The sequence below is a fragment of the Hemiscyllium ocellatum genome, chromosome 7 (genome assembly GCF_020745735.1).
Source record: "Hemiscyllium ocellatum isolate sHemOce1 chromosome 7, sHemOce1.pat.X.cur, whole genome shotgun sequence".
NCBI classification, from domain to species: Eukaryota; Metazoa; Chordata; class Chondrichthyes; order Orectolobiformes; family Hemiscylliidae; genus Hemiscyllium; species Hemiscyllium ocellatum.
Window position 1 is genome coordinate 8,201,895 of NC_083407.1, and position 15,778 is coordinate 8,217,672.

Consider the following 15,778-nt stretch of genomic DNA (forward strand, 5'->3'; position numbering starts at 1 on the left):
ATCACTGGAGGAGGCAGAGATGGATCATCCACCGACACTTCTCACCGACGATTGCTGGAAAGCTTCCGGTTTACCTTTTTCCCTGAGGCGCTTGGCTCTTCCATCGCTGAGGTTGGGAATATTTGTGGAGCCTCCCTCTCCAGTGAGTGGTTTAATTGCGTACCACCATTCACGACTGGACTGCAGAGCTTAGATCTGATCCAAAGTTTGTGCGAAGATTTGTAGCTCGGGTGCTTGTTGTAGTGGTTCTGTTCGCCGAGCTGGAAGTTTTTGTTGCAAACGTTTCGTCCCCTGGCTCTGATCCGTTGGTTGTGGGATTGCTTAGCTCTGTCTATCACTTGCTGCTTACGCTGTTTGGCAAGTAGTCCTGTTTGGTGGCTTCATCGGGTTGACACCACAGCTTCAGGTAAGCCTGGTGCTACTCTTAGCATACCCTCCTGCACTCTCCATTGGACCAGGGTTGATCCCCTGGCTTGATGGTAGTGGTTGAGTCGGGGATATGCTGGGCCATGAGGTTACAGATTGTGCTGGAGTACAGTCCTGCTGCTGTTGATGTCCCCCAGTCCCTCATGGATGCCCAGTCTGGAGTCACTAGATCTGTTTGAACTCTGTCCCATTGAGCACGGTGATAGTGCCACGCAACCCGATGGAGGGTATTCTTAACGTGATGGTGGGACTTTGTCTCTACTAGTACTGTGCGGTGGTCCCTCTGACCGAAACTAATATGGACAGATGCGTCTGTAGCTGGCAGATTGGTAAGGATGAGGTCAAGTCTGTTTCTCCCCCTTGTTGGTTCCCTCACCACCTGCTGCAGACCCAGTCTTACAGCGATGTCCTTAAGGACCCGACCAACTCAGTCAGTAGTACAGCTGCTGAGCCACTCTTGGTGGTGGGCATTGAGAACCCCCCACCCAGAGGATACTCTGTGGCCTTGTCACCTCAGGGCTCCCTCCAACTATTGTTCAACATGGAACAGTACCCATTTGTTAGTCAGGAGAGGTGGATAGGTCAGAAGAACGGTCACTGGACCCGAAACGAAAACTCTTATTTCTTTCCAAAAATGCTGCCAGACATGCTCAAATTTTCCAGTAACTGCTGTGTTGGTTTCTGATTTCCAGCATCTCCAGTTCTTTCAGATTTTTCCTGAGCTAGTTTGATAACCAGCAGGAGGTTTCCTTGCCCACATTTGACCTGATCTACAGTACGGCAATGTAACTGAAAGGCATTTAATCGAAGGAGGATGTGGAATTGAAATGTCGAGATGCTTTAGCAGTTTCAGTACCCTTCAGTTTGCCCCTGTGAGTTTGAGAGTGCTTGGAAACGTCACGCAATGAGATTGTTTGGTGTGTGGGTGATGTATGTTCAGTGACTGACTCACACTTTCTCTGCCTTATCCTCCCCTCAATCACCATCGTCAAGGCTGAGTGTAGGTGGAAGTCTGCATTGCAGGCAATTCTTCTCCTAATCCAGCTCAACTTCTAATTAACTCCCATTGTAATCGCCTCTTCACGTGTGTCATGCTCAGGGAGAGGTTTGGAAGGAGCACAAAGACCAGATGAAAGACAGAACAGGCGCGAAAGCCTGGGGGCTTACTTTGTCTAGTGTCCAAGGAGTTCGGCCTTGGTTTGTGGATCACAGAGTGCAGTGACGTTACCACAGCAGCACCATCCCCCGGTCAAGGGGAAGGAGGCAGCGTATGGGAAATGTTTTAGGTTTCACAAGATTTCAGGGAAAAAAGAAAGATGGGAAAAGAGAGAAAGACAAGTGAGAGACCAGGCTGCTGAAGGTTTCAATCTTGCAAAGATCAGGATCGATGCAAGAATTCCTAGTTTCAAAGAGAACGACAATTTATACTGCATGGGAAGAGGGTAGTGATTGGCCGTGCCATTGACAGGGATGGATGTCTCCAGGCCTTGTCAGAATCGATACAATTCTGGGAGGGTCTGTGTTAGGCCGGATAGTATGAGGATGTAAATACCTGAAGTGATGAGGCAGTGAGACAAATGAGTTGGGGTGTGGGCAGAATGGTCTAACCTGAGTCAGGTTGCTGTCAGGATGGACACGTTATAGGAGAGGACGGTGATGCAGTGGCAATCCCAGTGAATTTCCAAACCAGAGGCTAACACTAAAACTCTGCAGCGCACGCCTCTGAGCTCTCTATCGCAACTGGTGGAATTTAATACCTATTCATCAAATCAGGAGCTAAATTCTAGTCCCAATGATGGTGACAACACCTCACACCTTGAACAGGCTGAGTATAAATGAGGGAGAGTAGGCCATTCAGCCCCTTGAGTCCAATCCATCATTCAGTAAGATTGTTGCAGATCTCCATATTCCTACCTATCTCCGAGAACACTTCACCCTCCTTGTCTTGTGAAGAATCTGTCTACCTCTGGCTTAAAAATAGTCTCTGCTCACTCCACGTTTTTGTGGTGAGCCTAAGACCCTCTCTCTCTCTCCTTTCTTTCTCCCTCTCGCTCTCGCTCTCACTCTTGCTCTCGCTCTCGCTCTCATTCTCGCTATCGCTCTCTCGCTCTCTCTCTCTGTCCTTTTTCTCTCACACCTTTCTCTCTCTTCTGCTTCTCTCTCCCTCTTTCTTTCTTTCTCTCTCTTGCTCATTTCTCTTTCTCTCTCCCTCTCTATCTCTCATCTCTCTCTCTCTCTCTCTCCTTTCTCTTTGCTTACGCTGTTGGGCCCATGGCCTCTTTTGCTTTGATCCTGTTGTGTGGAATTCTGTTCAAGGCATGAGACTGAAACACATTGGCGTCTTTCGGATGGTCAATCCTTTGCAGTAAATGGAATCTTCAGTATTGACATCTTGTGTTTATTCCATCCACATTAACCCTCTTCCTGGCAATGTTGGTGGTCAGGTGGGTTCATAGTCACAAGGCCCAGATGGATGCCCTGGTTCAAATCCCATCACCGGCAGAACATAACATTTAATTAATAAATTAGGGATATAAAGCTCGTCTCAGTGACGATGTCCATGAAACCATGACAATTGTCTCAGGAAACCCCATCTGGTTCACTAATGTCCTTTAGGGAAGGAAATCTGCCATCCTTACTTGATCAGGCTCACATGTGATGCCCGACAAATGGCAATGTCATAGAATCCCTACAATATAGAAACAGGCCATTCGGCCCATCAAGTCCACACTGAGCCTCTGAAGAGCATCCCACCCTGTCCCCATATCCCTGTATTTCCCATAGCTAACCGACCTAGCCTGCACATTCCTGGACATTATAGGCAATTTAGCATGGGCAATTCACCTGACCTGTACATCTTTGGACTGTGGGAGGCAACTGGAGGAAACCCACACAGACACGGGGAGAATGTGCAAACTCCACACAGACAGTCGCCCGAGGCTGGAATTGATCCTGGGTCCCTGGCGCTGTGAGGCAGCACCACTGTGCTGCCTAAGCCATTCAGTTCGACAGCAATCAGGGGTGAGCAACAAACACTGGTCTTGCTGGGATGAAAAGAAAGATCATACAGTCATACAGCTCAGAAGGAGACCCTTCAGCCTATCAATCCTGCAATAACCTGTCTACGCTAATCGCACTTTCCAATACTTAGCCCATAAACCTTCAATGCTATGAAACTTCAAGAGTTCATACAATTACTTTTTAAAGGTTTATAGAGTCATAGAGATGTACAGTGTGGAAACAGACCCTTCGGTCCAACCCGTCCATGCTGACCAGATATCCCAACCCAATATTGTCCCACCTGCCAGCACCCAGCCCATATCCCTCTTAAACCCTTTCTATTCATATACCCATCGAAATGCATCTTAAATGTTGTAATTGTACCAGCCACCACCACTTCCTCTGGCAGCTTATTCCACACATGCACCACCCTCAGAGTGAAAAAGTTGCCACTTAGGGCCCTTTTATATCTTTCCCCTCTCTCACTTCCTGCCTCAACTATCCTCCCAGTCGGTACCCCCACCACTCTCTGGGTGAAAAAGACTTCCTCAAATCCCCTCTAAACCTCCTGCCTTTCCCTTTAAAATGGTGCCCCCTTGTTGTTGACCCTTGGGGGCTCAGCTGCTTTCTATCGCCCCCCCCCTCCCCTCCCAAACTTCCATGCCCCATGTAATCTTACACAGAAAGGTGTAAGCCCTTTCCTCTGGCAGGGGAAGGGAGAGACATCATTGACCAGAGAGACATCATTAGCCAAACGGGACACGGAAGGGGAGATGAACAGGATTTTAAAAATATTTCCTTTCCTTGAGTGCGCTCCTGACTGAGCCAACATTTGTTGCACAGAGTAGCTGTGACCTATTCATCAGGAACTTTCCAAAAGGGCATTTGATAGATGGAGCAATTGACAGAGGCAGGGGTGACGAGTCAGGGGAGCGGCTCTTTGAAAGAGCTGGCACAGGAGTGATGGGTGGAATGGCCTCCTTTCTGCGCCGTGCTGTTAGCTCCACGTGAAGCGCGCACAATGCTACAGACATTTCACCAGGATCTTGCTAGATGAGGTGAATGGACAAAACTGTGGCAGATGGGATTTAATATAAGCAAGTGTGAAGTTATCCATTCCAGATCAGGGGAATCTTTAAGAGACAGAAAGCTAGCTGCAGCGGATGTCAGTCCAGATCTGGGGGTTCAGGGGCATAGCTCTTTAAAATGCACAGCAGGTGCAGAAAATAGGCAAAAATGAGGACTGCAGATGCTGGAAATCAGAGTCTAGATTAGAGCGGTGCTGGAAAAGCACAGTAGGTCAGGCAGCATCCGAGGAGCAGGAGAATCGACATTTCGAGCAAAAGCCCTTCATCAGGATGAATCATTCATTCCTAATGAAGGGCTTTTGCCCAAACCGTCGATTTTCCTGCTCCTCGGATGCTGCCTGACCTGCTGTGCTTTTCCAGCGCCACTCTAATCTTGGTGCAGAAAATAGTCTGGAGTGCTAATGGACTGCTGGCCTTCCTATCTAAAGGTTGGAGTATAGGGATACTAGATAAAAGCAATGACTGCAGATGCTGGAAACCAGATTCTGGATCAGTGAGGTGCTGGAAGAGCACAGCAGTTCAGGCAGCATCCAACAAGCAGCGAAATCGACGTTTCGGGCAAAAGCCCTTCATCAGGAATAAAGGCAGAGAGCCTGAAGCGTGGAGAGATAAGGTAGAGGAGGGTGGGGGTGGGAGAGAGTAGCATAGAGTACAATAGGTGACTGGGGGAGGGGATGAAGGCGATAGGTCAGGGAGGAGAGGGTGAGTGGATAGGTGGAAAAGGAGCTAGGCAGGTCGGACAAGTCCGGACAAGTCATGGGGACAGTGCTGAGCTGGAAGTTTATTGGGATACTGATGTTATACAGATCCCTAGTTAGAGCCCACTGAGAGTCCTGTGAGCAGATCAGGGATTCCTTACCTCAGGAAGGGTGTTTTGCCTCTGGAGGGAGATCAATCCAGGTTTACAAGGATGATATCTGGATTTCGGGGGGTAGATTATGAGGAAAGATGAGACAAATTAACCCTTTATTCACTAGAATTTAGACGGTTAAGGGGTGATCTAATCGAGGTCTTCAGGATATTCACAGGGAAGGATAGGGGACATAAACTATTTCCACTGGTTCAAGCTACTAGAGCCAGAGGCATAGTTTGAGAATTAGGGTCAGACTGTTCAGGGAGGAGGAAAAAACTACTGCACTTGCTGGAATCTGTACAGGAAAGAAAACATGCTGGAGGTCACAGCGGGTCAGGCAGTATCCATGGAGAGAGAGAGAGAGCAAACCTAATATTTTGAGTCCAGACTGACCTGACCCCTGTGATTTCCAGCATGTTTTCACTTCATTCAGGAGAGATGTTGAAACGCACTTGGAGACCCAGAGGTTTGGAACTCTCTTCCTGAGATGCAGGTTGACGCTAATTCAGCCGTTAAACTTAAATCTGAGGTGATCACACTTTTATTAAGCAAAGGGATTGAGAGACGCTGGAGCAGGTTGGACCAGAGATCAGCCATGATTTTATTGAATCAGGTCGATTTATAAAATTATGGGGGGGGCATGGATAGGGTAAATAGGCAAAGTCTTTTCCCTGGGGTGGGGGAGTCCAGAACTAGAGGGCATAGATTTAGGGTGAGAGGGGAAAGATATAAAAGAGACCTAAGGGGCAACCTTTTCACACACAGGGTGGTACGTGTGTGGAATGAGCTGCCAGAGGATGTGGTGGAGGCTGGTACAATTGCAACATTTAAGAGGCATTTGGATGGGTATATGAATAAGAAGGGTTTGGAGGGATATGGGCCGGGTGCTGGCAGGTGGGACTAGATTGGGTTGGGATATCTGGTCGATATAGACGGGTTGGACAAAGGGTCTGTTTCCATCCTGTACATCTCTATGACTCTATGAATAGCAGAGTAGGCTCGAAGGGGCCGAATGGCCTGCTCCTGTGTAAGTATTCCGAGGCAGATGGGATGTGCTGGAGTCTCTCACTGACACCAGCAGTGGGCATGCAGGGTCACTGGGCACTGACCGTGCTTTAGCTGCACCAGCGTCAGGCCAGGTGGGGGGGAGTTAGGCTGGGTGTGTAGGGGGTGGCTTTACCAGAGGTTCCCATGGTTACTGACAAGCCGAGAGAGTCCCCCCACTCCAGGGTGGGGGGTGTGGGGGCTGCATGCTGCTGACATGGTGACACAAGGGGTCCTGATCTGAAAGCTGTGATGGCATTGCCTAGAAACCTTGCTGTGGCTATTAGCTACGTCACTGGGGGTGACTCACTCTGCAGCACTCGGTCCGGGAGCCGGAGAGAGGGGATGGATTTGTGGGGGTGGGGGCAGTGGAAGGCAACAAAGAGAACAGCGATTTGTCTAACACAAGGCACCGGGGAGGAGCAGGGAGCCTGGGAGAGAGTCCTCGATGTAGGAATGGCCATGAGATGGTGGGGTTGAGGGAATTGGGTCCGGACTCAGCCTTTGTGCCTGCTCATGTTTAATAAGCGAGACTCTCTCCCCTCACACAGTCGGAGACATACTGCTTCCATCCTCTCAGCAGAGATTTGCATGAGGCTCTGTTGCCATGGTGATTGCCAAGTCGCTTTTTCAGTCAATGACGCTCTCTCTCTCTGTCTGTCTCTGTCTCTGTCTCTGTCTCTCTCGCTCTCTCTCTCTCACTCTCTCTTTCTTTCTTTCTTTCTCTCTCTCTCTCCCCTTCTGTGTCTTTTTTTCTCTCTCTCTCTTTTTCACTCTTCTTTCTTTCTCTCTCTCTCCTTCTGTGTCTATTTTTCTCTCTCTCTTTTTCACTCTCTTTCTCTTTCTCTCTCGCTCTCTCTTTCTCTCTCGCTCTCTCTCTCTTTCTCTTTTTCTCTCTCTCTCTCTCTCTTTTTCACTCTCTTTCTCTTTCTCTCTCTCTCTCTCTCTCTCTCTCTCTATCCCTCTCCCCCCCCACATACAACAAAAAATCCCACGTCTGGAGGAGCAATCATGAGAGATTGCTTGCTGAACATTCGAAGTGAGAGAGTTGAGTTGGCTTTTATTTTGCGGGAAGCAGTGGGGTTAGGGAGAATCTGACCAGCTAACCCTCGACATGATTTGGTTGTCTCCTTTCTCTTGTCTGTGTCACAGAGCAGACAATTACCGACTGAAGATAATAAGAGTCATAGAGATGTACAGTGCGGAAACAGACCCTTTGGTCCAACTCATCCATGCCAACCAGATATCCTAACCCAATCTAGTCTCATTTGCCAACACCTGGCCCATATCCCTCCAAACCCTTCCTATTCATATACCCATCCAAATGCCTTTTAAATGTTGTAATTGTACCAGCCTCCATCACTTCCTCTGGCAGCTCATTCCATACACGTACCACCCTCTGTGTGAAAAAGTTGCCCCTTAGGTCTCTTTTACATCTTTCCCCTCTCACCCTAAACCCATGCCCTCTAGTTCTGGGCTCCCCGACCCCAGGGAAAAGACTTTGCCTATTTACCCTATCCATACCCCTCATAATTTTGTAAACCTCTATAAGGTCACCCCTCAGCCTCCGATGGTCCAGGGAAAATAGCCCCAGCCTCTTCAACCTCTGAATAGACTATGACTTTAAGATAGGAGTTCCAAGGTAAATGGTAGGGCGTTAAGGAGTGTAGTGGAACATAGAGACCTTGGAGTTCAGGTGCACAGTTCTCTGAAAGGGAAGCCATAGGTAGTCAGGGCAGTGAAGAAGGTTTTTGGCAGACTGGCCTTCATCAATCAGGGCACTGAGTAGAGAAGTTGGGAAGTTCATTTGCAGGGTTTTGGTGAGGCCGCACTTGGAGTATTGGGGTCAGTTTTGGTCACCTTGCTATAGGAAGCATGTTATTAAACTGGAAAGAGTGTGGAAGATGTTTACAAGAATGTTGATTGGACTCAAGGGTCTGAGTTACAGGGAGAGGTTTCACAAGCTAGGACGTTTTTCTTTAGAGCATAGAGAGACTGAGGAGGGATCATGTAGAGGTGTATAAGATCATCAGAGGCATTGTTTAGAGGGAATGCACTCACTCCTTTTCCCAGAGTTGAGGAATTGAGGAGAAGAGGGTATCAGTTTAAGGTTAGAGGGAAAAGAATAAAAGGGAACCTAAGGGGGTAACTCTTTTTACCCAGAGGGTGGTATGCATAGGAATGAGCTGCCAGCGGAAGTGATTGAGTTGGGTACATTAACAATATTTACATAGAACAATACAGAGCAGAACAGGCCCTTCAGCCCTCAATGTTGTGCCGACCTGTGAACTATTCTCAGCTTGGAGAGGGTACAGAAATGGCATTTGGGCAATTGCATGGAGAGGAAAGGATTAGAAGGATATGGGCCAGGTGCAGGGAAATGGGGTTAGTGTGGATGGACATTCTGGTCGGCATGGACCAGTTTGAGATGAAGGGCCTGTCTCTATAGTGAGCACTGGCTTATTGGGCAGAGTGGCCTCCCATGCTGCAGAGTTCAGTGGCCTTGTTCTATGTCCCATTCCTGTATGGAGTTAGAGGGCTCCCTGCTGAGTCAGGTACTGGTTATAAAGCGGTTTTTAAAAGTGGGGACTAGATGACGCGGTAACAATGTCATTTCACTGTTAGCCTGGAGGGATGGGTTAATTCTCGGAGAACCTGGGTTCAAATCCCACATCAGGAGCTCGATGGAATTGTAAATTTGATTAATACAATCTGGAATTGAAAGCTAGTCTCATTATAAATTGTTGTAACAACTCCTCTTGTTCACCAGTGTACTTTAGGGAAGGAAACCTCCATCCTTACCTGGTCTGGCCTACATGTGACTCCAGACCCACAGCCAATGTGATTGACACTTGACTGACCTCTGGGCAATTGGGGACAGCCAGCAAATACTGTCCTTGCCGCACATACCCATCGAGATATTGGTGGTGCCGGGTGGTGGGGTCTTGGTTGCTGGAGCGACCAGTATTGACCTTTGACACGCTTGCCTTCATTGGAAGGGGCATTGAGTATAAGGATAGGCAAGTTATGCTGCAGCTTTGTAGAACTTTAGTTAGGCCACGTTTGGAATATTGGAGTTCTTGTCTACAAACTACCAGAAGGATGTGGATGCTTTAGAGAGGGTGCAGAAGAGGTTTACCAGGATGTTGCCTGGTATGGAGGATTTTAGCGATGAAGAAAGTTTGGATAGACTGGGTTTGATTTCACTGGCGTACATGATGTTTATAAGATTGTGAATGGCATGGATCGAGTGGGAAGTATGAGGCTTTTCCCAGGCTGGAGAAGTCAACTACTAGAGGGCATAGGTTCAAGGTGCGAGGGAGCGATGTTTAAAAGAGATGTGCGAGGCAAATTTTTCACACAAAGGGTGGTGAGTGCTTGGAACACACTGCTAGAGGAGGTTGCTTAAGCAGATACACTAGCAGCATTCAAGAAGCACCTAGATGAATACAGGGATACAGATCCTGTAGGTGAAGGCAGTTTTAGTCTGATTAGATTCCCTACAGTGTGGAAACCGGCCCTTCGCCCTAACAAGTCCACACCGACCCTCCACAAAGTAACCCACCCAGACCTGTTTCTCTCTGACTAATGCACCTAGCACGAACGGGCAATTCGCCTGGCCTGCACTTCTTTGGACTGCGGGAGGAAATCCACGCAGACACGGGGAGAACGTGCAAATTCCACACAGACAGTCTCCAGAGGCTGGAATTAAATCTGGGACCCTGGTGCTGTGAGGCAGCAGTGCTAACCACTGAGCCACCGTACCATCCCCTAACCACTGAATTATTTAAATTTAAATCCCACCATTCATGAAGGGATTTGAACCCGTATCCCTGCAGCATCTGGCCAGGCCTCTGGGTTACTAGCTCAGTGACATTGCCATTACACCACCATTCCCATGGAAGGGTAAAATGTGCTGGGAGAAAGTGAGGTCTGCAGATGCTGGAGATCAGAGCTGGAAATGTGTTGCTGGAAAAGCGCAGCAGGTCAGGCAGCATCCAAGGAGCAGGAGAATCGATGTTTTGGGCATGAGCTTGGAGCACAGGCTTAGAGGGCCGAAGGGTCTGTTCCTGTAATAGAACATAGAAAAATACAGTGCAGTACAGGCCCTTCGGCCCTCGATGTTGCGCCGATCCAAGCCCACTTTGATGTATTGTTCTTTGTTCAATCAATATGTCCGCTCCCTTCCCATTAGGTCATTCTCTATAAAGGTTGATTAAATTGGCTGTGCTTTTTTTTAAACTGAGTTTTACACCTCAATAGGCCATTCAGCCCATCTGCACTGTTACTGATCCTCTCACTTGGATGATTGTGTGGAGATTTGGTCTCCTTACTGAACATGCCTTGTCACGGAGGCAATGCTGCAGGCTGATTCCTGGCACAGCCGGGCTGATGGATGAACAGAGACTGAGTCAACTGGGTCTGCGTTCCCCTGGGATTGTGAAGAATGAGAGGAGATCTCATTGAAGCACGGACCGGTCAGACTGGATACAGGGAGGATGTTCACCGGGCTAGGGCACAGGATACCGGGGTCACCATGTCCAATTACAGGTACACCATTTAGGATTGAGATGAGAATTATTTTCACACACACAGTGGTGAACCTGTGGTATTCTCCATCACAGAAGGTCAATATATTTGAGAAAGAAATAGATTTTTTGACATTAAGGGCATCGAAGATTATGGTGTTGAGATAGTGGATGGGCCATGGGTTCATATTGAGTGGCAGGGCTGGCATGATGGGCTGAATGGCCGGTGGTACTCCTGTTTTCGATGATTCTATACACAAACCTCCTCTTCACCTCCATCACCATCTCAGAAAGCCATCAGTCATAGTAGACCATTCAGCCCTTTCAATGAGAATGTAACTGGTCTGATCACCCTCAGCTCTACGTACCCTCCATTCCTTGATTCTCTTCCTGATTAAAAATCTGTCTCTCTCAGCCTTGAATATCCTGAATAATCCAGCCTCGACAGCCCTCTGTGTGAAAGAATCCCACAGATTCACTCCCCACAGAGAGAAGAAATTCCTCCTCTCCTCTGTCTCTGCCCCCCTATTCTGAGATGATGTCCTCTGGTCCTAGATCCTTCCCTAAGGGTAAATAATCTTTCAGATCCTTCTATTTTTCTCTGTCCCCTGTTTATTTAATTTCTCCCCAAATGCATGGACGCAACTCCCCTCCACCAATCCTTGTGGAAGCAGGTTCCATTGTCTATTCCCAGACTGTTTCCTGGGATGGCTGGACTGAGGTATGTAGAAAGATTGGATCAGTTCGGAGTATATTCGCTGGAGTTTAGGAAAACGAGGGGGATCTCGTAGAAACCTATAAAATCCTAATAGGACAAGACGGGGTAAATGCGGGAATAATGTTTCCGATGACCAGGGGACCAGAACCAGGTGGGGTCACAGACGAAGGAGGCGGAGTAGGCCTGAGATGAGGAGAACTGTCTTCACTCAGAGAGTGGGAAGCCTCTGGAAGGCTGTACCACAGAAAACAGGTCATGCCAAAACATTCAAGGTTTTTAAGAAGGAGTTACATCTAGTTCTTAGGGTTCACAGGCCATGGGGAGAAAGCGGGAATAGGGACTGAGTTTTGTCACTTATCTCAAGAGGGTTGGAATATAAAAGTACCGTTGTGCTACTGAGACTTTGTAAAGCTCTGGTTAGGCCCCATTTGGAGTACTGTGTCCAGTTTTGGTCCCCACACCTCAGGAAGGACATACTGGCACTGGAACATGTCCAGCGGAGATTCACACGGATGATCCCTGGAATGATTGGTCTAGCATACGAGGAATGGCTGAGGATCCTGGGATTGTATTCATTGGAATTTAGAAGATTAAGGGGAGACTTAATAGAAACTTACAAAATAATACAAGGCTTGGAAAGGGTGGACGTTAGGAAATTGTTTCCATTAGGCGAGGAGACTAGGAACCGTGGACACAGCCTTAGAATTAGAGGGGGTCGATTCAGAACAGAAATGCGGAGATATTTCTTCAGCCAGAGGGTGGTGGGCCTGTGGAATTCATTGTCGCAGAGTGCAGTGGAGGCCGGGACGCTAAATGTCTTCAAGGCAGAGATTGATAGATTCTTGATGTCTCAAAGAATTAAGGGCTACGGGGAGAATGCTGGTAAGTGGAGTTGAAATGCCCATCAGCCATGATTGAATGGCGGAGTGGACTCGATGGGCCGAATGGTCTTACTTCCACTCCTATGTCTTATGGATGATCATGTTGAATGACGGAACAGGATCAAAGGGCCGAATGGCCTTCTTCCTGCTCCTATTTTCTACCTTTTTGTGTTGTAGTCTGGAGCCACGGACAGTGATGATAGAGTCCCCAATATCCTTTCTGGCCCATTGAGATGATCAGGGATCTCTCCCACTCTTGCCCCCAGCCATTGACATGTGCCAGAAGGTGGATTCTCAGTCTGATTGGGTCGTGTTGTGAACACTCACTCCTTGGCCGTGCAATCCTGGAGCGGGACTCAAACTCAGAGCCTCTGGATCAGAGGCAGGGAGAGACTCCCGGCTCCGACATCACAAGGCTCCCTGTTTCCTCCTTTCTGTAGGCCTTTACATTTGGTTAAACTTCCTGGTTTGTTGGTGGATTATGACCTGAACTGAGAGAAGAATGTGAACGGATTTCTCTCTCCATGTAGATGGACTCTTTGGGCACTGCCAGGTTGCCATGGTACCAGCCAGGATCCAGTTTGACGTATCATCTGCCGTCCTACAGCGTCTCCAGCAGGTTTTGAAGTACCTGATGTTACAAGGTAGGGATCTTGGGGGATCGAGAAGAATCCATTGTTGTTCCAATCATTTTGTTATGGTGGAGACATTCACTCCCACTGTCCACAATCCCAATGGACCCAAACCCTTTCCCATTTACTCCCACTGTTCACAATCCCAATGGACCCAAACCCTTTCCCATTTACTCCCACTGTCCACATTCCCAATGGACCCAAACCCTTTCCCATTTACTCCCACTGTCCACAATCCTAATGGACCCAAACCCTTTCCCATTCACTCCCACTGTCCACAATCCCAATGGACCCAAACCGCTTCCCATTCATTCCCACTGTCCACAATCCCAATGGGCCCAAAACCCCTTCCCATCATTCCCAAAGTACACAATGCAGAAAGTGAGGACAGCACATGCTGAAGAGTCTGAGTCGAGGGTGTGGCACTGGGAAAGCACAGCAGGACAGGCAGCATCCAAGGAGCAGGAGAGTTGACATTTCAGGCATAAGCCCTTCACCAGGAATGCTTCCTGCTCCTCAGATGCTGGCTGACCTGCTGTACTTTTCCAGCACCACCCTTTTCAACTCCAAAGTACATAATCCCAATGGATCCAAACCCCTTCTCACTCACACCCAAGATATACAATCTCAATGGACTCTATCCCCAACCCATTACTCACATTGTATAGAATTCCAATGAACCCCAACCCTTTCCTATTCCCTCTCACTATCCACAATCCTAATGGATCTAGACCTACCCCGTTATTCACTTTGTACAGAATTCCAATGGATGGAGACTCCTTCCCGTTTACTCTCACCATCCACAATTCCAATAGACACAGTCCTCATCCCATAACTCATGTTGTTTAGAATTCCAATGGACCCTAACCCTTTCCATTCACTCTCACTATCCACAATCCCAATGGATCCAACACCAATCATATTATTCACACTGTACAGAATTTCAACTGAACCAATTTTATCCCATTCATTCCAATTGTACACCATCCCCAACAGATCTAAACCCCTTTCCCATTCTGCATAATCCCAATGTTCCCAAACCCTTTCCCTTCTCTGCCGTTGTATGCAATCCCCTCTCTGTGTTGTTGTCCCATTCACTCCCGTGTATCACTGATATCACTGTAACCATGAAATCCTGTCTCCTGTTTGCTTTCCCCCAGCTTCCCCCATCGCTCCCACCCTGTGTGGAGCCAGTCCCACCATTTTACACATGTCGGGATAAAAGAGTGTTTCCTGAATTCTTGACATCCGATGCTGACGCCAGGTCGTTGACCTGCGTTGGTTATAATATTTGTTGACTGATGTTCCTCTGCATTTTGTGAGTGGCTGTGTGTTCCCTCTCTCACTCTGCCTCTCTGTTCCTTGCCTGCACAGAATGTCAAGTGTGAAATGAATTTAAATCTCTGCTGACCCAGGTGGTTATTCTGGTTTAACTGAACCCTCTGTGTCTTTTTGGCATCTTCTTAGGGTTGTCATGGCAAGATGATGTCACCCAGTATGTGGTCTCCATGGAGATGGAGAAGGTACCAAAGCTCCACCCCCAGCAGCATCCCTTGACCGGTGTACCTCCGGCAGAGACAAGGTACTGATCGCTTTGGAGAAATTAATGGCTGGAGGGAGAGGGCATTCCACACCACCATCAAGACGCGATCCAACTCCCCCCCCCCCCCCCCCCCCCCCCCCCCCCGCCCCCCCACCGTTAGGGACACTCGATACAGACCCGCCCAAAAACCTTAGAGTCGTCATCTTCCAAACTGTGAAGAGCTTACTCTTTGTCAGGAGCTCTCTCGACTTCACACCCCAGAAGTCCAGCTCACTGGAGATTCATCCCCAGAGTCTCAGTCAAGGGTTTAACCTTCCTCCTTGATTTCTGTGCTGTTTTGGCGGTGGGGTGGGGCACGTGCAATGTTACCAGGAATAAGAAAGGAGGAGAGGCTGCATTTATACAGCGCCTTCTGTGAATTTGGGATGTGCTTTGTGCCCAGTGGAGACAGATGGAGTACTGCCCCTGTCCTGGTTTGGAGAAGCCAGTGTTGGACTGGGATGTACAAAGTTAAAAATCACACAACACCAGGTTATAGTCCAATAGGTTTAATTGGAAGCACTAGCTTTCGGAGCGACCTCCTTCATCAGGTGGTTGTGGAGGGTTCAATCCTAACACAGAATTTATCGCAAAAATTTACAGTGTGATGTAACTGAAATTATACATTGAAAAATACCTTGATTGTTTGTTGAGTCTTTCATCTGTTTGAATACCATGGTACTTTCACTTTTTTCATGAGTAAATCACAACTTTGTTTTTAAAAGTTACTTCCTCAGGTTAACTGTAACAATTGGTGTTAGTGAGACAATATGTTAAAGGTGTTAGCCCCCTGTGTTCTCTGTCTGTGTCATAATGTTTAGATTGATTCTAATCTATAAAGTGAGTTAACAAAGTCTTACATGAATTCATGCAGTTTTTGAGCAAAGGACAATGTATCTCTGCAAGTACAAATTCAGCCCACAAACGTATATGTATATGTGTGCATGTGGGTTTGTGTGTGTGTGTCTGTCTGTCAAGGGTGGGGGATGGTGATTGTGAGAGAGGGTGTATACGTGTACAAACAC

General features: G+C 47.9%; 1 protein-coding gene across 1 annotated transcript in view; it reads left to right on the forward strand.

The window, feature by feature from the left end:
* LOC132817315 (receptor-type tyrosine-protein phosphatase-like N) overlaps nucleotides 1-15,778 on the forward strand; it is a 281,771-nt gene that overhangs the window by 73,536 nt on the left and 192,457 nt on the right. Inside the window, exons 4-5 of the mRNA XM_060827725.1 lie at nucleotides 13,070-13,183; nucleotides 14,639-14,753. Coding sequence (XP_060683708.1) covers nucleotides 13,070-13,183; nucleotides 14,639-14,753 — 229 coding nt within the window. The remainder of the gene's footprint in view (nucleotides 1-13,069; nucleotides 13,184-14,638; nucleotides 14,754-15,778) is intronic.